The sequence below is a fragment of the Salmo trutta genome, chromosome 11 (assembly GCF_901001165.1).
Source record: "Salmo trutta chromosome 11, fSalTru1.1, whole genome shotgun sequence".
Taxonomy (NCBI): domain Eukaryota; kingdom Metazoa; phylum Chordata; class Actinopteri; order Salmoniformes; family Salmonidae; genus Salmo; species Salmo trutta.
The window spans coordinates 12,649,766-12,671,938 of record NC_042967.1 but is presented as its reverse complement, the minus strand read 5'-3'; the positions used below and the strand labels follow the sequence as shown (position 1 = coordinate 12,671,938).

At 43.4% G+C, this 22,173-nt stretch overlaps 1 protein-coding gene across 3 annotated transcripts in view; it reads right to left on the bottom strand.

The window, feature by feature from the left end:
• LOC115202228 (mineralocorticoid receptor) overlaps positions 1-12,435 on the bottom strand; it is an 89,762-nt gene extending 77,327 nt beyond the window's left edge. For 2 of the 3 annotated variants that reach the window (XM_029766212.1, XM_029766215.1), the window contains exons 1-2: positions 11,981-12,435; positions 8,123-10,069 (exon numbers count right to left, since the gene is read on the bottom strand). In XM_029766212.1, the coding sequence (XP_029622072.1) occupies positions 8,123-10,050 (1,928 nt within the window). In that variant the 5' untranslated portion in view covers positions 10,051-10,069; positions 11,981-12,435. The remainder of the gene's footprint in view (positions 1-8,122; positions 10,070-11,980) is intronic. The other variant, XM_029766213.1, reaches the window with a different exon arrangement.
• Positions 12,436-22,173: the final 9,738 nt, after the last annotated feature.

Genomic DNA, 22,173 nt, shown 5'->3' with positions numbered 1-22,173 from the left:
ACAGTCAGAGAGAGAGAGAGAGGGAGAGAGGGGAAAGGAGGGAGGGAGGAAGGAAGGTACAGGGAGGGAGGGAGGTACAGTAAGAGAGAGGGGAAAGGAGGGAGGGAGGAAGGTACAGTAAGAGAGAGGGGAAAGGAGGGAGGGTGGAAGGTACAGTAAGAGAGAGGGGAAAGGAGGGAGGGAGGGAGGAAGTCAGAGAGTCAGAGAGTGAACGAGAGAGAAAAGGGGGGAAGGGAGAGAGGAATGTACAGTCAGAGCGTGAGAGAGAGGGGAGATGCAGCAACAGAGAAAGACGGGGAGGTAGGAGACTAGTAGTTACCGCTGTATGAGTATCAATTAATTAGGTCATATCCTTCCCTTCTCCTCTCATCTTTTTATGAAGAGAATCATGTTCAGTGTTTCTAACTAAGGCAGTCTTTGAATGTCATAATACAAAATGTATTTCATAAGACAACTGTAATAATTATTTTATTTTAGTCCATAGCTTCAAGTAATTCTTTTTGAGCACATTTCTCCCATAATCCTTGTAGTGATAATAATGACTGGTGTTTTTATATATCACCCCTGTGATACCTCCAGTCTATGACTAACTTCCCATCTGTTAGCTCTGTCGTTTATTAAGTCCTCTTTTATCCAGCATTATACCGCACTCAACATAAAATAGTGTGTGTATGTCACACACTCGCATACAAACACAAAAGTGAGGACCAGACATACAGTAGTTCTCATGTGACCACGTGGAATTAGCAACGACCCAGGCTTCAATGTCTTTACCTCCTCAAGGAACACCTTCCTTGCTAGGGCAGGTAAAGACACCTTGGACATGAACCCCCAACACCCCTGTCTCACATTCACATCAAACGAGCAACTAACGTCCCTCAAAGCCTCACAACCCACAATGCACCGGGGCCAGCCGTACCGAGCCACACCACGAGGACGTGGATTTAATTAGATATTAGTATCCAGCCGCGTCTGAATTAATCAAATCAATGCCACTCATTAATTTAGTAGAAGAACATACAATTAAAGGGCTATTAGCGTTCTCTCAGGAGTCTGCCCTTTCATCCTGCCAGTAGAACATTGGGACTTGGCCCAGGTCCAGAGGCAAAGCGTTCTCTTTTCCTTTTTAACCGGCACTTCCTCTCCTCCGCCTGACTCGATTCTACTCCTCTTCTCCAGGCTGATGCCATAGAAGTACAATGACTAGATGTAGTATGTGCAAAAAATAAACATCGGCGTAACTTTAAATCAATACTCTCTTTTATCCATAAGCATAACATTTAGTGGGAGGATGATAGAGAAATATGTTTTCTTTTTGTATTTGCATGTTTATGGTACTGATTTAGACCCAGCCACCTACTAGGTACCTACAAGTGTACTGGGACTTTTAGGTTCTATCTTCATTTGGTCCCTGGCCACATTGAGTTCAACACTAACATAATTTCCATGACTTAATGGTGCTTGACAGCATTTATCCTGTAAGTAGCTCGTCATTTAGGATGACGTCTCAAGAGTTTTAAACAAAACTCTCGAAATGTCAACACACTGTAGCATAGTCCCAGTCAATGCTTAACAGGGCACTCTCTAAATAGGGTGACGAGATTTGGAGATTTAGGGAATGAGCACACAAATAATCCAGCACCCAAAACTAGGTCATTTTATAATAATATATTTTGTTCAGATAATGTATCATTTGATCATGGCTGTGCATATCTCAATTGAGGAGGTAAGGAAACTAGACTGAAAATAAGATTTTAAGCTTTTACATAGACTTTGAAGTAGTACTGTATTGTACATGGGACTATAGGGTCCCTTACAAGCTTTAAACAGTAAATACTTCTATCGGATTTCCTACAAACATACAGTCAAATATAATCTTATTTAAATACAGCAGGGGAAATCCTCCGCATTCAAAATGTCAATCTCTGCACCGCATACAGCTGGCCACCTGTTTCTCCCAAAGCACTGAAGCAAACCAGGCTCTGACAGAAAATAATTCTGGGCCAAGGAGATTCTTTTTCTCTCTCTCTCTCTTTTTTTTTGCTCTTGTGAATTAAAGTTAAAACGCTTTCGCTCTGAGTAATCCAGACTCCTCCGACGAACAGTCATTTTTAATTAAAAACATTACCCCATTTACAGAGGAAACCAAAGTGAAGCCTGAAAAAAATACTAACTGTACAGGGATTTCTCTCTCTACTTCGACCTAGCACTCACTCGATTTTCTCTCTCTCTCTTTCTCGATTTTCTCTCCCTCTCTCACTCTCTGTCTCTCTGTTTCAATCTTTCTTTCTCTTTCCCTCCTTCTCTCCTCCTCCCGCCCTCCCATCCAACGCTTCAGTTGATCAAAGGAAGTTCCAGTTTCTTGCTGGTTTTTAATGGTTATGTAACTTTCTCCTGATGAAATACTGGCCTGGGCACAATACTAACCCATCCAGAGCTGAACTGGACCATAGAATTCCTGCAATTGGACTTTTTGGGGTTATGTGATCCTGGCAGGAAGTCAATCCAACTCACACTGCGGCAACGCTTGGCTACTTGGAACGATTGTAAACACCCTAATAAAATGTAATTAATAGGTACCATATACAATGTTTACTGAGTAAAACTGAGTCCAAAAAACTTTGATTAATCACATAAAAACAAGCAATATCAGCACAGGAATATAACTAAATAAAGCAATATTTCTTAACCACAGGCATATGGGTCTTCTGCAGTGCAGTTTTGATTGAACCCCTCCTCTTGTGATGAGCTATGTGTAGTTGGAATGAAGTGTTGTTTCTCTGAGAGCAGCAGGACTCTGGCTAGTCTTCCCCAGTGCGTGTTTGATTGAACCTCTCCTGTGAGGAGCTAAGTGTATAGTTTTATAGAGAGGGGCAGTTCCAGAGCTGTGTCTGTATCTGGGTCTCTGCCATACGGCCAGGCCCCACCTCTGACTGTCATCCTGCCTGACATTAGGGGGCTAAGCTGTATCTCATTAGGCCTACGGTGGCAGTGATCCCGTCAACATCACTTGAAGCTCTGGCTCCCACCATAGGGGAAGAGACAGGTTGTCTCCAAGGTAACGGCCAGATCATTTGGCAGGAACTGCATGCCTTGTTATCCCACAGAAACCCACAGATACTGTAGGCAGGCGCAGTTGGCACACATGCACACACACACACACACACACACACACACACACACACACACACACACACACACACACACACACACACACACACACACACACACACACACACACACACACACACACACACACACACCAATACACGTGCGTAAAGACAAACACACGTATAGTCACTCCACTGCACATAGACATCAGCTCCCTCTCTGCCAATCAAACATCCGGCTATTCCTCTGTGTCCAGTATTGATTTAAAACACAATGAAGCCAAGGGCGGACCAACCGTTTAGGAAAAACCATTGAGTTCATTTGCTGCTCGTACCCTAGGGATAATCATTCTCACTGTTGAAAGAGAAATTGATTTCTGTTAATCATGAGCCAGCGTTATTCAAATCAGTGGGGGGGGGGGGGTCAAACCAGATATCTTGAAAGAGGGGGTTAGAGAGGGTTATACAAGCAGAGTCAAGTATTTAGGTCATAAACGGCAGTATAAAATTGTTTTTTAGGGGGGTTGTTACAGTAAATGACATGAGTTTGTATATAACCATAGAAATTGAACTGACAGAATGACGTGTACATCTAACTCATTCCCACCTGATCTCAACTAAGTCTCTGGGCCCATATTCACAAAGAGCCTTTAGATTAGGAGTGCCGATCGAGGATCAGTTACGACTTTTAGTTCATAATGAATAACATTTTATGAACATTGTATAACCTGACCCTAGATCAGCACTCCTACTCTAAAAACACTTTTTGAATACATGCCCTAACCCCCTGTCACATACTCTACTGTACATCCTGAATGCCAAAAGTGGACTGACCATTCCATTGCCAGGTATGACAAGAATAGCCCTGATCAGACAGCCAGAACAACTGGATGAATTGTAGCATGGTCTATCGATAGGAGGTCAATGGGACAGGGACTGACCTCCTGGACCAACATAACAGCCTCAGGACAAAGGCTGACATGATCATGGCCCCATTTTTAACCAGCCTGATGGTGCTATTTTGAGTGAGACTGGATAATTGTTGTAGATCTGTTTGTGAGTGTGTTCAAATAAAGTGTTTGGGGAGAGAGAGAAATCATTAGTTACGACCAATGATGTATATAAACCCTGGATTGCTGATGCTATGTATTGGCCATTGAGAGGCTTTGAAGTCACCGGTCGGCCATATTGGCTCTTCCCCCAGTAGGAGCAGTCCTCCATAGGAATGAATGGAATTCTACAGTATTTCAATTAAATGTTTTAATGACAAAATGTCATGTATTGAAGTATCTTTTGCTATAGCGGGGAAAGTAACATTAGTAAGCTAAAAAATATATACTAAAGGAAAATATACCATGTATTTTTTATGTTTTTATGTTTAGCTCACATAATATAATTTAAGATTATGCATTAAGGTGTCTGTAATACAATACAGTGAGGGAAAAAAGTATTTGATCCCCTGCTGATTTTGTACGTTTGCACACTGACAAAGAAATTATCAGTCTATAATTTTAATGGCAGGTTTATTTGAACAGTGAGAGACAGAATGACAACAAAAAAATCCAGAAAAACGCATGTCAAAAATGTTATAAATTGATTAGCATTTTAATGAGGGAAATAAGTATTTGACCCCCTCTCAATCAGAAAGATTTCTGGCTCCCAGGTGTCTTTTATGCAGGTAACGAGCTGAGATTAGGAGCACACTTTTAAAGGGAGTGCTCCTAATCTCAGCGTGTTACCTGTATAAAAGACACCTGTCCACAGAAGCAATCAATCAATCAGATTCCAAACTCTCCACCATGGCCAAGACCAAAGAGCTCTCCAAGGATGTCAGGGACAAGATTGTAGACCTACACAAGGCTGGAATGGGCTACAAGACCATCGCCAAGCAGCTTGGTGAGAAGGTGACAACAGTTGATGCGATTATTCCCAAATGGAAGAAACACAAAAGAACTGTCAATCTCCCTCTGCCTGGGGCTCCATGCAAGATCTCACCTCGTGGAGTTGCAATGATCATGAGAACGGTGAGGAATCAGCCCAGAACTACACGGGAGGATCTTGTCAATGATCTCAAGGCAGCTGGGGCAATAGTCGCCAAGAAAACAATTGGTAACACACTACGCCGTGAAGGACTGAAATCCTGCAGCGCCCGCGAGGTCCCCCTGCTCAAGAAAGCACATATACATGCCCGTCTGAAGTTTGCCAATGAACATCTGAATGATTCAGAGGACAACTGGTGAAAGTGTTGTGGTCAGATGAGACCAAAATGGAGCTCTTTGGCATCAACTCAACTCGCCGTGTTTGGAGGAGGAGGAATGCTGCCTATGACTCCATGAACACCATCGCCACCGTCAAACATTATGCTTTGGGGGTGTTTTTATGCTAAGGGGACAGGACAACTTCACTGCATCAAAGGGACGATGAACGGGGCCATGTACCGTCAAATCTTGGGTTGAGAACCTCCTTCCCTCAGCCAGGGCATTGAAAATGGGTCGTGGATGGGTATTCCAGCATGACAATGACCAAAAACACACAGCCAAGGCAACAAAGGAGTGGCTCAAGAAGAAGCACATTAAGGTCCTGGAGTGGCCTAGCCAGTCTCCAGACCTTAATCCCATAGAAAATCTGTGGAGGGAGCTGAAGGTTCGAGTTGCCAAACGTCTGCCTCGAAACCTTAATGACTTGGAGAAGATCTGCAAAGAGGAGTGGGACAAAATCCCTCCTGAGATGTGTGCAAACCTGGTGGCCAACTACAAGAAATGTCTGACCTCTGTGATTGCCAACAAGGGTTTTGCCACCAAGTACTAAGTCATGTTTTGCAGAGGGGTCAAATACTTATTTCCCTCATTAAAATGCAAATCATTTTATAACAATTTTGACATGCGTTTTTCTGGATTCTTTTGGTGTTATTCTGTCTCTCACTGTTCAAATAAACCTACCATTAAAATTATAGACTGATAATTTCTTTGTCAGTGGGCAAATGTACAAAATCAGCAGGGGATCAAATATTTTTTTCCCTCACTGTACATGTGGCAAAATTAATGTAGACATTAATAAATGCAGTTCTAAAGCTTCCAAAAATATTTTTTACAACGTAAGGGAGTGCTAAAATGGAGGCACGTTGGTTTCAACACAGTGCCCCCTATCAGTCAACTAGTGTATATATAAATCATTGGTTGCAACCACATTGGAACACATTGACCCATTGTGCTAGCCTAGTTCCTAGCAGTAGTGGGCCTAATCTTCTCTGCTTGTCTCTGGGGAAAACCAACAAACACAAACATACCAAGCCAGGCCCCATTGCCACAAATAATCACATGTATTTCTCTTAGGGAAACATCTGACTATCAAGGTTTTGTAAGTCAGGAGGGGATACCGTTTGCAGATTTGTTTAGTGCTTCCTGCACTGACTCGAGCTTGTAAAAATGCAATAATAAGCAGGGCATTTACAGTGTGCCATGTCGTGCATACGTTTACGACTTCGGTGATCAGCTTAGATTTTATACCACCATTAATATACATCCCCTCTGTGAAATGAAAAAATTAAGAAATATATCACACCCAAAACAAATCCCAAACTCTCCAAATACCCGAGCCATAATCATATCTTCATATCTTTAAATTAACTGTAAACAAATAAACAAGCTCCTTCTGCAAGGAAGGAATTCCTTATGTAAATCCTTCACATACTGAAATTGCAACAAAGTTGGACAATATTTTCCAATTTCCTGGTTGGTTTCATAGCTGTGATACTTTTTGTTTTATTCATCCTGGATCTTAATATCATAATGCTGTATTTAGCTTCACACTCAACTGGGACATCAGATAAACTGTTCGAACAACAACTGTGTCAAAGTTAGACGTTGCCATATTTGCCTGTGCAAAACAAACCGTATTTCTGCATGTTTGTTTTTGTTTGGTGGCCGGGGCTCTGCCCTGCAAGGCAACTGTTTTGTTTCCTACATCTGGCAACAAAAGCATGTGATCAATCATTCATAATAATTTATGACGTCGCCACATAATGGCCAGCCCAGGCTCGTAAAAATATATTTGCATTACACAAGGTCCCTTCAGCACATCTCAATAACAATACAATAAATGTTGTTTTTGTCCATACACATAGCTCTGATAAGAGAGCAAACTTTAGCCTCTGTTAGATACAGTGGAGAATAGGGCCAGGGCAGAAGTGTATGTTGCGATGTTGCTATCCCATGCTGAACCCCATCCCTTAGTTCCTGTTCTCCCAGCTAAGCCAACATCCCGCTGCTTTTCCCTTTCCCAAGTGTAACAGTCTTGCTTCTGTCCCTTTCCTCACCCCAACCTGGGCTTGAACCAGGGACCCTCTGCACACATCAACAACTGACACCCACGAAGCATCGTTACCCATCGCGCCACAAAAGCCGCGGCCCTTGCAGAGCAAGGGGAACAACTACTTCAGGACTCGGTGCGAGTGACGTCACCCTATTGAAACGTTATTAGTGCGCACCACCGCTAACTAACTAGCCATTTCACATCGGTTACACAAGCCTTGTTGATATTAGTATTTTGGTAGTCCCCGACTCGGCGCAAACGCCCTTCTTTAACCCGTCGGTCCTGAGCAACATGGTCTTTAAGTCAGACACACTGTCCCCTTCATTCATCCTGTCACAATGTAGTAAACAGACTCAGTTCCACCCAAAAGCTACATAGCAGGAAGCATCTCTCTGCACATGAGAGCCCTTGGATTATACCACTGGGTGTGCTTTGTGCAGATGCTGTGGACAATCCATCACGTCTTATAACAAGTCTAAAGTAACATAACAGTTTCTGAGCCAGCACTCTTACTGTACTGGAGTTGTGCAACAGCACTACAATCCCACAATGCAGTTTGTTTTCTCCTTCAACTTTTTTATATTGAAAGTAACAAACATTTCTGAGCCAGCCAGCCGCTCTTACTGTGCTGGAGTTGTGCAGCAGCACTAGGGTACCCACAATGCTGTTTGTTTTTGTCCATACATCGATTTCTTTCTTACCTTGACATGCTGTCTGGCATGCAGCCGTGACCTGGATAGCCTTCTCCTCTTGGACCCTGCGACATGCCGGGCCGAGATTTCCACGACTCCATTAACGCGGTAACAGGCGAAATTAGATTCAACAAGGGGTTCGTCCCGTGATCCCTTGGGTCGTGCCGTGAGAAAGACATTGTCCCCTGCGCTCCGATCTGGTAGTGAAACGAGTGTCCGCCTGAATTAACACCCACAATGGCCGAGGTGGGCACAACGTTGTTGTTGTTCTCTTGGTAGTAGCTGCCATCGTTGTTCTCTTGTTTAACTTTAGACAGGAGGTTGTGGGGGAACACGCCGGCTTCGTAACTGCCATTCATCTCCGTGCCCGGAGGTCCCAAGATCCCAGAGAGACTGTATTCGTCAATGTTGTCCCTCAGAGACAAGTAGGTGATCTCGGACGGACCTGACTGGAAGAGACCCATAGAGTGTTGCTGCTGCTGGTCAGTGTAGCACTGAGGATTCATGCATCCGCCGCCATCTTTGTTTGGCTCACTCTTTATCTGTGTGATGAAAGGTGAGCCATTGCCGGGGCAGCTGGTGGCCTGGTTACACTTTGTGTTGTTGCTACCGTTACCCAGACACATGCTCCTATAGTCTGTGTCGGGTTCATTCTTGATGAACTTCACCATACCCATGTGGTCCAGGCCTACGTTGAACATCTCCCCGTCCACGCTCTCCACCTTGGGGAACTCAAACTCCTTGAAATCCTGCTGGTCTCTTCGTCCCTCGGGACTGTTGGAGTCATTCTGGACCAGGCCCAGTTCACTAGCAGGGCTGGACACAGCAAACCCACCCCCGCCGCCAGAGGAGTTCCTGGGGCTCGAGGACATTGCCATGGGGCCCCCGGTGGTCGGACTGGAGATAGACGATGAAGCCCTCATGTTGTTGGTGCTGCCAGTGGGGCTGGAGACAGACGATGACCTCATGTTGGTAGAGGTGCTGTATGACGGTGGGGAGCGCACGCTGCTCATGCTCTGGGGGCTGGAGATGGGCGAGCGCATCACATTGAGGGGGCTGGTGAGCGGAGGCGACCCCACCGTGCTGGAGCCTGCCGGGCTGCAGGTGGCCGAGTTCCTCCTGTGGACGTGGTTGTGGGCCAGAGCTGGTCCAGCAGCATTATGCTGGTTGACGGGGTTACTGATGGTCGAACAGGCGAACGGCCCCCCAAAGCAGGTGGGGCTGGTGGTGGACGAAACTAGGTTGTTGCTGCCCCCGGGGCTGGAGATGGAGCTGGGCGTCTGGGGGCTGCAGGACAGAGACAAGCCTAAGACGGCTGACCCTGCTGGGGTTCCAGATGAGCAGCAATCCCCTGGGGTGGAGCTAGGCTGCTTCGGGAACCCCGTAGAAGGGGACTTCAACTTGGGGCTCCCCGTGGACGCAGCACACTGGCTGTCCTCGAGACAGAGGCGCCTGCAAACTCCCGCTGGGTACATCTTCCCCGGACTACAATGGCCCCCCTGTTGGCCGAAGCCGCCAAAGTCTGTGGCCTCCCTGGCCGCGTTCATGTACAAGCCCATGGATTCAGCCACAGTTTTGGACAGCTCCTTGGAGTCCATCATCTCTGGCTTCCTCCCATGGAGGGAACTGTTAAAGAGGGGGAGAACAAAAGGCTGCCGTTGGTTCTGGGTCAGTTTGAGAGTAGGCTGCTGCTCTGGCTTCTTCTTCTCTTCGTTGTTATTGTTACTCTCCTTGCTGTCGGCTGTGTTGCTGCTGGGGGAGCAGCTGACATTGACTATGTCCATCAGGACATCACTGTTGCTGTTCAGGTTCAGGCTGTCGGCCTCCTCGGCTCCACTGCAGCAGTAGTCCATGGCACTGCTGGGGACATGGGACCATCTGTTCTTCTCTGTGTCCGTGGATCCTTCGAAGAAACTTGGGTATCTTTTGGTCTCCATCGCTGGGTCATTGATTTACCTGCAGGTTGAAGAAATACATTAATTTGATGAATGCTCTTTAAATATGAATTCAAAGTGGTAGGGTATTTTTAATGCATTATTGACATAGCATGCAAAAGCCACTGGAATCTCACATTGCCGAAACTGAGAGCATACTACTGAATATAAAAACTGTAATTTAACACAAATATTTATTAAATCATGAACAGTGTAAAGTATTTATTTAATGGATGGCGATTTCATTAAGATTGACTTAAGTGTGTTTTATAGCGGGAAAATTATGCCAAACATCTACAGTATCCAAGTTAAGTATCCTTTTAAATCAGCAAGCATTTTCTCTGTCAATCAAGTCATATTCATTTCTGCAAAATCATTTTAGACATTCCTCCTCACTTAGTTAACTGTTTATTTGCTTTGGTTTTTAAACTAAGAATCCCTGAAATGGTTATACAGGGGAACTTTGTCTAAGTCACGGTATCCCAAATGGCACCCTTTTCCCTTTAACGTTCAATACTCTTGACCAGAGCCTTATGGGGGAATAGGGTGTCATTTTGGACAGCCTAAATCATGTTTGGAGACCTGAGAAAATGGGGGGGGGGGGGTCATAGAACGATTATTCAATTATTATTATAGATTGTGTGTTGTCATGTCTGGGTAATAATAGTTCTATGACTCAATTCCCCATCACACCTTATCATACATAACAAGTTCCTTCTTATAATTTCTTTAGATGTATGACATGATAACTTCTGGTTTGCCGGATTAATTGCACTAACTGTACTATTAAATCGCCAAGTCAATAGTTTGATTTAAAAAAAAATACATCACGTAGTTTTATAGTGTTCATTTCCTCCTCTTGGGGCCTTCCATTGGATAGAGACAGACACAGCGTCACATAAACTATCATCACGCCATTCACGGATTGGTCCGACTATTCTGTCAATCCCCTATTGTTTTTTCAGACACAACATAGCTGCGACATAACTTGAAAATGGTATCTATCTTTGAGCGTCTTCTGGAAAACATATAACAACTTTGGAGAATAATTCAATGCGCAATATTGACCCATGCTATCACATTTAGCCCTTTGTATTATGCGTAATGTAATGTTGTTGTTCCTAAACTTATGCCCTGGTAAACTTATGTTTTAGCCTACTGTCAAAGAGAAGGACTAAAGAAAAACACTGATATTTTGATTGAGGTGACCTAATTACGGGTCAGGCTATAATAAATGAGAAAGCTTATGAGATAGGATAGTTGTCGACGCACAAACTACAAAAACAGGTAGGCTACATGCCAGGTTGTAACGACAGATGAAGGCTATGCAATATTTCGGGGGGCAATCTGATCTACCAAAATGCACATCACAGTTTTGACATTGATGGTAACTGATCGAAGAGTGTGCAAAACTATTTCAAAAGTGCATTGATAGTTAGAATGCAGGTCATTTCAGACATCGCAGTTCTGCAATGACAGCAGAGCAAGCCGTACTCTTATCCATTATTTATTATTGTAAAGAATGATTATCTGATGGAAATGTCGCTGGAGACAAAGTTCAAATTGTTATTAACTGATCTTTGAAAAGTCATAAACAACTGATTTTAAGTTTAGATTCCATAATAAATAAATGCGCCCAATAGCCTGCTGGGCGCAAATAAGTCAAATTATTATTATTATTATTATTAGGCTATTTTTATTGTTTAGAGAATAAGAGAGCAGCCTTTAATTGTATTTATAGTCTATACTGTAGGTCACAATCTGTCCGAGCTGTCCCCCAGGATATAGTTCAAAGTTAAAGATTTCCTGGGGATAATTCAGGTGATAATTCAAGTGGTTTACATTTCGTATAGGGAGTGGACATATTAATCTAAGCATTATAATAACCACACGTCTTTTACCTACCTCGAGCTATATCATTCTGCGCTCTTACCTTAATTACGACATTCAGATTTGTCAAGTGGCTGTGTTGCTGGGCGGCAATAATCCAGAAGAGAGAATAAAGACACGAAACCAAGCCTGTACCTTATTTCTTCTTCTTTACAATATCCCCCACTTCAGCTATTCTGCATTTTCTCTTGCCATACATCCACTAGTTTCAGTTCTGACAGCTCAACGCACAGAACAGTAGGCTAGAACTCTGCTGAGCTGCGTAGCCTATATCACTCGTAATCCTCAACATCAAGACGCTGCTTTGACACACCAGTCGAGAGCGACATATAGATCGGACGCATCAGATATTCTCACATTCGGACCATAATTCCGCAGATTTATGATTTTCTAGCCCTTCGATAGAATGACTGATAAAAACAGCGAAGGAGTCAGACAGACTTGCAGTGCGACGTCATTCTGTGCACATGAACCCTCCTCCTGTAACGAGTGCAATACAAACTCTGAAGGGGTGGCAGGGACGAGAGAGGGGGAGGGAGAGGAAGGGAGGGAGTGCGTTCGGTCGCAGGCTCCTGAGCACAGGTACGCTATTGCGCTGGAAATAGGGCACCTTTACATTTGAAGTATGGTTGAGTTTCTCCGTTTTAATACTTAATACTCAACATGCTTTTTGGATAGGAGGAGACCGTCTCAAGAGCGTTGAACGAGATGAAATAAACATGACAGCTGTCAAAAAATTGTTTAGATAGTGTAGAACATAATAATACATTGCAGTAGGCTATAAATACGACATTTACTAATAGGCCTACATTAAACTTGAATAAATTACACAGCAGGCCTATTCAACAGTAGGCCTATTCATGTTGCAAAAAAACCCCAGGTATATTATGCATATTATGCATCGTTTACCACTTTGAAATCTCAGTATTGCTCTTTGACAATGGCACTGTGCTTTGCAAGGCTGACATTTTGCACATTTATCTGTAATAATGTGCTGGTGTGAGGTTATACTAACTGTATGCCAACTTGTTGTTTGAGTAAAACACCCACAGCCCCTGAAGTGGATATATGTTAATAGCTGTCTGACATATAGGGCATAGGCCTAATGAGACTGTTACATCTTCCCCCTTGGCAGGAACTGGCTGCATAATCTATCAACCTTTCTTAGTCAGAGATAGCTTATGAAGATAAAACCATCAACAACAGTAACTGTTTAGTGCCTATGAATCATAAATAAGCATCAAATTAGCCTTAAAGATGATATGTAGTGGGAATAACACATGATAATACACAAGTCAGGTTCAGATGAAAAAAAAACCATTCTGCTGTGTAGTGTTAGCAGAGTGAAATCAAAACAGGATGTTGGTGCTTTTCCTCTGACTACATCCTTTGATCTTAGATAGGAGCGACTAATAACCCATAATATATAAATACCAGCACACTGGACACGTCACTAAGTCATAGAGGTGAATTCAGTGATTTCTCTCGGCTTTATAGCCTATATACATACAGTGGAGAGATACAGTGGAGCTCTCAGTTTTAGTACAGTATTGCAACATGTTATGACTGGAGAAATTGTGTCCACAGGATGGCGCTATATTTCGGTTTCTGATCTGGCACTCCAAATCGTATTAAATCAAATCAAATTGTATTTGTCACATGCGCGGAATACAAGAAGTGTAGACCTTACAGTAAAATGCTTACTTACAAGCCCTTAACCAACAATAACGTTTTAAGAAAAAAAGAAGTGTTAAGTAAAAAAGAAAAAAGAACAGTAACAAATAATGAAAGAGCAGCAGTAAAATAAAAATAGCAAGGCCATATACATGGGGTACCGGTACAGAGTCAATGTGTGGGGGCACCTGTTAGTCGAGGTAATTGAGGTAATATGTACATGTAGGTAGAGTTAAAGTGACTCTGCATAGATAACAAACAGAGAGTAGCAGCAGTGTAAAAGGGGTGGAGGGTGGGGGGGTGCAATGAAAATAGTCTGGGTAGCCATTTGATTAGCTGTTCAGGAGTCTTTTTGGCTTGTGGGTAGAAGCTGTTAAGAAGTCTTTTGGACCTAGACTTGGCGCTTCGGTACTGCTTTGTCCTTGCAGAAGCAGAGAGAACAGTCTATGACTAGGGTGGCAAAAGTCTTTTACATTTTTTAAGCCTTCCTCTGACACCACCTGGTATAGAGGTCCTGGATGGCAGGAAGTTTGGCCCCAGTGATGTACTGGACCGTACGCACTACCCTCTGTAGTGCCTTGCAGTCGGAGGCCGAGCAGTTGCCATACCAGGCAGTGATGCAACCCGTCAGGACGCTCTCGATGGTGCAGCTGTAGAACCTTTTGAGGATCTGAGGACCCATGCCAAGTCTTTTCAGTCTCCTGAATGGGAATAGTCTTTGTTGTGCCCTCTTCACGACTGTCTTGGTGTGTTTGGACCACGATAGTTTGTTGGTGATGTTAACAACAAGGAACTTGAAGCTCTCATCCTGCTCCACTACAGCCCCGTCGATGAAAATGGGGGCGTGCTCTGTCTTCCTTTTCCTGTAGTCCACAATCATCTCCTTTGTCTTGATCACGTTGAGGGAGAGGTTGTTGTCCTGGCACCACACGGCAGGTCGCTGACCTCTTCCCTATAAGCTGTCTCATCGTTGTCAGGAATCAGGCATACCACTGTTGTGTCATCGGCAAACTTAATGATGGTGTTGGAGTCATGCCTGGCCTGCAGTCATGAGTGAACAGGGAGTACAGGAGGGGACTGAGCACGCACTTGTGAGGGGCCCCCGTATTGAGGATCAGCGTGGAGGATGTGTTGTTATCTACCCTTACCACCTGGGGGCGGCCCTTCAGGATGTCCAGGATCCAATTGCAGAGGGAGGTGTTTAGTCCCAGGGTCCTTAGCTTAGTGATGAGCTTTTAGGGCACTATGGTGTTCAGCGCTGAGCTGTAGTCAATGAATAGCATTCTCACATAGGTGTTCCTTTTGTCCAGGTGGGAAAGGGCAGTGTGGAGTGCAATAGACATTGCATCATCTGTGGATCTGTTGGTGCGGTATGCAAATTGGAGTGGGTCTAGGGTTTTTGGGATTTTTAATTTTACCCTTATTTTACCAGGTAAGTTGACTGAGAACATGTTCTCATTTACAGCAACGACCTGGGGAATAGTTACAGGGGAGAGGAGGGGGGGGGGATAATGGTGTTTATGTGAGCCATGACCAGCCTTTCAAAGCACTTCATGGCTACAGATGTGAGTGCTACTGGTCGGTAGTTATTTAGGCAGGTTACCTTAGTGTTCTTGGGCACAGGCACTATGGTGGTCTGCTTGAAACATGTTGGTATTACAGACTCAGTCAGGGACAGGTTGAAAATATCAGTGAACACACTTGCCAGTTGGTCAGCGCATGCTCGGAGTACACATCCTGGTAATCCGTCTGGCCCTACGGCCTTGTGAATGATGTTGACCTGTTTAAAGGTCTTACTCACATCGGCTACTGAGAGCGTGATCACACAGTCGTCCGGAACAGCTGATGCTCTCATGCATGTTTCAGTGTTACTTGCCTCGAAGTGAGCATAAAAGTAATTTATCTCGTCTGGTAGGCTTGTGTCACTGGGCAACTCGCGACTGTTTTTCCCTAAGTATTGGGCTGGAACAAAAACAGTTGTACCCAGTGGGCTGAATTCAGTATACCATGATCCCAGTTCAGTTTCCCCTGAGCCAGACATAACCCAAATAAGAGAATCGGCAGCTGGGAGTCAGTGGAGAGCACTGGAGGCTGGTGGGAGGAGCTATAGGAGGACAGACTCATTGTAATGGCTGGAATGGAATAAATGGACCTGAGTCAAACGTGGTTTCCATGTGTGTTATGTGTTTGATACCGTTCCATTTATTCCATTCCAGCCATTACAATGAGCCGTCCTCATATATAGCTCCTCCTACCAGCCTTCACAGAGAGACAGAGAGAGACAGAGAGAGAGAGAGAGAGAGAGAGAGAGAGAGAGAGAGAGAGAGAGAGAGAGAGAGAGAGAGAGAGAGAGAGAGAGAGAGAGAGAGAGAGAGAGAGAGAGAGAGAGAGAGAGAGAGAGAGAGGAGAGAGAGAGAGAGAGAGAGAGAGAGAAAAAAACACACTTCTCTATGGTATTTACAGGTTCATTTGAGGGCCATGACCAAGGTGAAGCTAGCTACAGTACATCTACCAGCAGACAGTGTTGAGAGACAGACAGACAGAGCCCAACCTGCAGCATTGCCTTTCCCTGGTCTGCTCTGCTGGCTGTTAATCCTGCATGGTTGGGAACCTGCTTAAAAGAGCAGGAAATTTGTTCCCAAGGAGGAGATAACCACCACAGTTTCCCGCCTCCGCTCTGGCAGCCAGGCAGCTCTTCCTCATTTATCTCACAAAATGGCCGCCAATCAATCGCTGCCTGCTATAGGTACAGACCAGATCATAAACATGTCTGTTTCGTGGGCTTAACTTCTCTCTAGGGTATGGATCTTTAAAGACCAGGTTGCAATTACATTTTGCCCCCAAAAATGGAATATAAACCACTTGTAGGTGGCAATACCCCCCCTCTTATTATAGTTTTACATTTTTTTATTATGATACATGACCTTTAAAGTCTTTGGCGAACTTTCACTATAAGGACTTTACTGGTATATATCAATGCATTTACTGTATAGAATTTCTGATTATGAAGATTTTACATAGTTTCTGGGATCTCTCTTGCTTCAGGCACTTAACCTGATGTATTTTCGAAGCAGGATTCAAACTGCTCTAAGATTAAGGTCTGTTTACTACAGCAGGAAAAGAATCCTGCAGAAACAGGAAATGTTTATTATTATGTGGATTATAATTAACGGACATTTTTGTAGGGGTTGATACATTTTTCGTAAGGGACATTACAGACTTCAGAAGCGTTTTTAAAGCTCAAATACACTACAGGTTTAAATGTTCCTGCATTGCAGGAAAGTTCTCCAGCAACAGGGTGATCAAATGAACATCCAACATCTGTAGTGACAGTTAGTCCTCTTGGTTGAATGATAACTATGATTAGAGACATCATCCGCTCCAGTGATCGGAGTCAGGCGGTATTGTAGACGGTACGGCAGATTACTGTAGCAGCAGCAGCGACGTGATCATGAGAGGGAGAGGTACAGGGTGCCTCATGGGGACAGGTGAATTGGAGCATGTTAACTCCAAAACAAAACACTTCCGCAACAGCAGAAGTTACTGTCCCCACTGTATGTAGTAATTATGGTGTTAGTTCTAATCAGCCAACTGCCAACCCGACATCCCCTGTTTTGTTAATGTCCCACTCGAATGTCGGCAGTGTCATTTTTCATCTCAGCCATAGACTGGCTAATGTTCAATTCCAGCAATACTAAAAAGATTTTTTTGGGACACTACCAGTCAACAGTTGTATTCAGTACAATACGTTTTTTCCCCACAACTTTAAGCCATTTCTTCCCTATGTTATTGTGTCTTTAATTTGTCTAATGACACAGTTTGTTTTGTCTAATGACGCTATTCCTCAACCTCATCTTCTTTATTTAGCTCAATGAATATATTTAGCTGTCAAACGGTTGGATTGCGATAAACCCACACTACTGGTCAAGTGTACAGGCCAGTACCCACTTTCACCAATGTCTTCCCTGTGGCTCAGTTGGTAGAGCATGGTGTTTTGGGTTCGATTCCCATGGGGGGCCAGTACAAAAGAGAAAATGCATGAAATGAAATGAAAATGTATGAAATGTATGCATTCACTACTGTAAGTCGCTCTGGATAAGAGCGTCTGCTAAATGACTAAAATGTAAATGTAAGCAGTGTTCTTTGACAGCCTTGCCCGTGTGTGGCACGTTTTGTATCCGTCGTCCGTGCTATGTGTGTCTTACGTTTCAGTGGGCTAACAGGGCCCATGGGTGTAGGTTTCATTAAGGTTGTTTGTTTGGACACAGTGACTCATTTGGGGAACACACAAGACACAACGATACGTCTCTAACGACAGCCTCTGTCCGATTGCCACCGCAAACCATTTCTTTAGTAAATGAGGTGGATCCTCGGCCGTGCCAGGAGCATATTGGATGAGCAACCTGGTCTCACTGCGTGTGTCCGACTTTAGTTAACACGTCCATGATGCATTGCGGCGTCACACCATAATGCATACGGGGCGTAGTACATGCACACACACGCATATACAGCACACACACACAGTATTGTCTTCACTGTGGGGTTCTAACTCTCTAGCTAGTCCATAAAGGTCAGCTAAAGGGTATGTGTTGTTAGGATGGCTTAACTCATCTCTTTTGAAACCGGAGCTAGCCAGACTCTTAATGTGCAGTATATAGGTCAGGGAATGGTGCTAAGGTACTCAACTGTAATTACATTTCGTCAAAATAAGATGTATAACTCATGTTAAGACTGTTAGGTGTCGTATGGTTATTGGGTCAGTGGAGTTAGTTGAACATGAACGTGATGTGCCTAGTTGATATCAAATATATAATGCCAGTTATTGGGAAATAACATAACCAAAGCCTACGTAGAAACTACAGCCTACAGACAGTCAGATTCTTTTGATAACACTTGTGTTTCCTTTATATGTACTTATCAATTTGGTAAAAGAGCAATTAGCCATAATGTACTACAATGTAATAATCCATCCAGCCACCCATTTGCCCCATTGAACTACATTGTGATTCAGAGAGAAAGAATGAAAACGGACGCATGCGCAAAGCAAACCTACAGCAGTGATACTAGTAACATAAAAAACAGAGGTGGGGTTATGGAGGTTGCATCATCTCATACGTTTGAGTCTGATTTGGTGGAAATTCACGTGCAAATATTTTGAAAACTAAAAATTATATTGGACAACTGATTCAATTCAACGTTATTTCTCCCCTCAGGGCAATTACTAATGTTTTTCAGAGGAATCCATTGTTGGGCGCTGGCTGGCCATGGCTTGTATGTCCCTCTTGGCAATACCAAGGAAGGGCACACTGAGAAAGGTTACGGTGTTTTCACAGGTGCCCAGACTACATAATAACCTCACGTGGAGAAAGAGCGAGCGAGAGAGAGAGAGAGAGAGAAAGAGGGAGAAAGAGGGAGAGTGGGGAGGAGAGAGAGAGAGAGTATGTGAAAGTGAGTGAAAGAAAGATGGGGAGAGAGAGTCATCAAAAAAAGTCAAATTCTACAATATATGGCCTTTAGATCCCTCAAAATAAAAGTTTAAGCGCTTTGATTCGTTCCCATAATAGAATAGGTCGATGGAAATCAAAGACAGACTGTCTAAATATCCTTTTTGCCACGTACCTTAAGCCCTCACATGTGAGACTTCAACTGACTGTTAGCTGTCTGTCACGATCACTGTCTTCAAACTCCCTGTCATAAACGAGCCAAGGCGTAGTGTGCATGTAATTCCACATCTTTAATGGGAGTGAAACCTTTCACAAAAACCAGGTAAACAGAAATCAAATGTGACGCAACTGTTGCGCACACAAACACTTACAGAAAATAATAATTACCCACAAACACAGGTGGGAAAACGGCTGCCTAAGTATGATCCCCAATCAGAGACAACGATAAACAGCTGCCTCTGATTGGGAACCATACTAGGCCAACAAAGGTATAGAAACATAGATATGCCCACCCAAGTCACACCCTGACCTAACCAAATAGAGAATAAAAAAAAGCTCTAAGGTCAGGGCGTGACACTGTCTCCTTTTACTAAGTTTGTTCAGAGACAAAGCACAGGATCTCAGAGTAGGAGTGCTGATCTAGGATCTGTTTCTTCTTTTAAATAATAAGATTATATGTAAGAGGAGACCTGGTCCTAGATCAGCACTCCTACTCTGAGGTACTTTGTGAATATCAGCAAATACCATCTCCAGCCTTTGACACAGTTGTACACCGTAACATGTTTTTGTATTGATATAAATATGACAGGTTGATATAACACCTAAGCCTCGAATAACCTACTCCCTATATAAAATGCTAGCCAGTATTTATTTGAATACCCCTAGGAGATTTAGCCTACAGATGTAGGATCTTAATTTGATCACCCTTTTGCAGGAGAACTTTCCTGCAATGCAGGACATTTAAAATGCGTAGTGTACTTGAGCTTTAAAAATGCTTCTGAGGTTTGTAATCTCGAATCTGAAAATTGATTTTCCCTTACGAAAAATGCATCAACCCATACAAAGTGGTTAAACTGGTTCAAATTAAGATCCTACAGCTGTACACTGTTAACTAAAGCATAGGCGAGCCAGCTGAAACGTGTTTATTATTGAATAACCTGTTTACTCCTGCTGCCTGGCAGTATGAGACACATGATCAATATTTAGTAGGAACACCGGGTATAGAGGCTACATCCCCTGACTCCAGATCAGCACATTAACATGTCCGTTTTCATCACTACATAATGGGATGTTTGACGAAATTGTGTCAAGTAGATTACAAATTGATATTCCCCAGTTACCTTCTAGCACACGTTTCCTTCCCCCTTGCCCGAGTTGGACCAGATGCCAAAGCAGCATGGGATGCAGGGAAAACATTCAAAACATAAATAGCCCAAGGTGCCAGCGGCCTCATTTATAAACATTGTGTAAGTACATAATATACATCAAAACGTGCGTGCTCAAGTTTTCCTGCAAAAGTTGTCATTTATAAAAACTAAAAATGTTTTGTTTATTTTACTTGGCGTGAGAATGTCCTTACCTCCACCCAAACTTCCAACCATGCGTACGCACATTTTCTAGTGGTTGAAGTATTGTATTGCAAGTAAGTACAATATGATGGCATGCTTATTAATTGCAATACTGTGTATTACAAAATTAAAACATAACAAGATGCAGCCGTTGTCTGTTAGTGAAAATCGACATGTTTTGGTTTTGGAATCTAAAATAATGTCTATTTATTTAATCTTCATAACCATTGCAGAATAAATGTGTCATCTTTTTTGGCGTGATGCATTCCCGAAGTTGCCATACAACAAATTACCATGCACATCTCTCATTTAATTGAGCTAGTAGCCTAGTAAAAATATATACTTCAAGTTTTGCTATGTGCATTTATAACATACAAATTTAACAGGTGAACAGACAGTTGACCTTTTACATTGAAGTATGTATTCAACTACTGTAACTACTATTATTACATTTTTGGCCATAGCCTAGACAATGTTTCAGAATCACCTTTATTCACTAAGTACATTTACATATACCCAGAATGTTGAGCGGCAGGTAGCCTAGTGGTTGGAGCGTTGGACTAGTAACCGAAAGGTTACAAAATTGAATCCCCGAGCTGACAAGGTAAAAATCTGTCGTTTTCTGCCCCTGAACAAGGCAGTTAACCCACTGTTCATAGGCCGTCATTGAAAATAAGAATTTGTTCTTAACTAACCTGCCTAGTTAAATAAAGGTAAATATATATATTTTTGAAATATTACGTGGTGACATGGTGCAGCTAGTGATAGACAACATTTAGAGTCATAATACAGACAACAGAGTGTTAACAAATTTGACTTATATTATACTGTACACAACTAGGTAGAGTGAGCATAGAGCTAATACAGAATTAGCAGATATACAAATGTATAGTGGGTATATGGTTGATATACAGTGGATGTACACATTTACACCATCAGTATGAATATATGTTATTACAGAGAGATGGACAGAGTGCAATGCAGTATAGTGCAGTTATTTTGTGTAGAGTTTAGAGAAGGCTTGATGCGGTGTGCAGCATAGAGTGCATAGTCCTTTAGTCTTTATGGGCCAGATGGCCAGTTGGTGAGGCCCACAGCCCGGGGGAAGAACGTTTTCAGGTCGCGGGAGGTTTTGGTCATCAGTGACCTGAAACGCCTGCCAGAGGTGAATTTTTGGAGGATGGGGGGGGACCGGTGTGGGAGGGGTAGGCGATGATCTTTCCTCGATGGAGGGCAGGTGGCAGCCGACGGCCCTCTCTGAAGACCGGACAATGCGTTGCAGTTTGTCCTTGCAGCGGGCAGACTCAGACCCAAACCAGACGGTGATGGAGGAGGTGAAGATGGACTCAACGATTGATATGTAAAACCGGATCGGGATTGACTGGGAGATTTTGCTGCCGCAAGTAGCACATCAGCTGGTGGGCCTTCTTGGTGAACGCTGTGATGTTGTCCTCCCACTTGAGGTTGTGGGAGATGGTGGTCCCCAGGAATTTGAATGACTCAGCCGTGCTAACAGCTGAGCCATCAATCTCGAGGGGGAGAGATGGTTG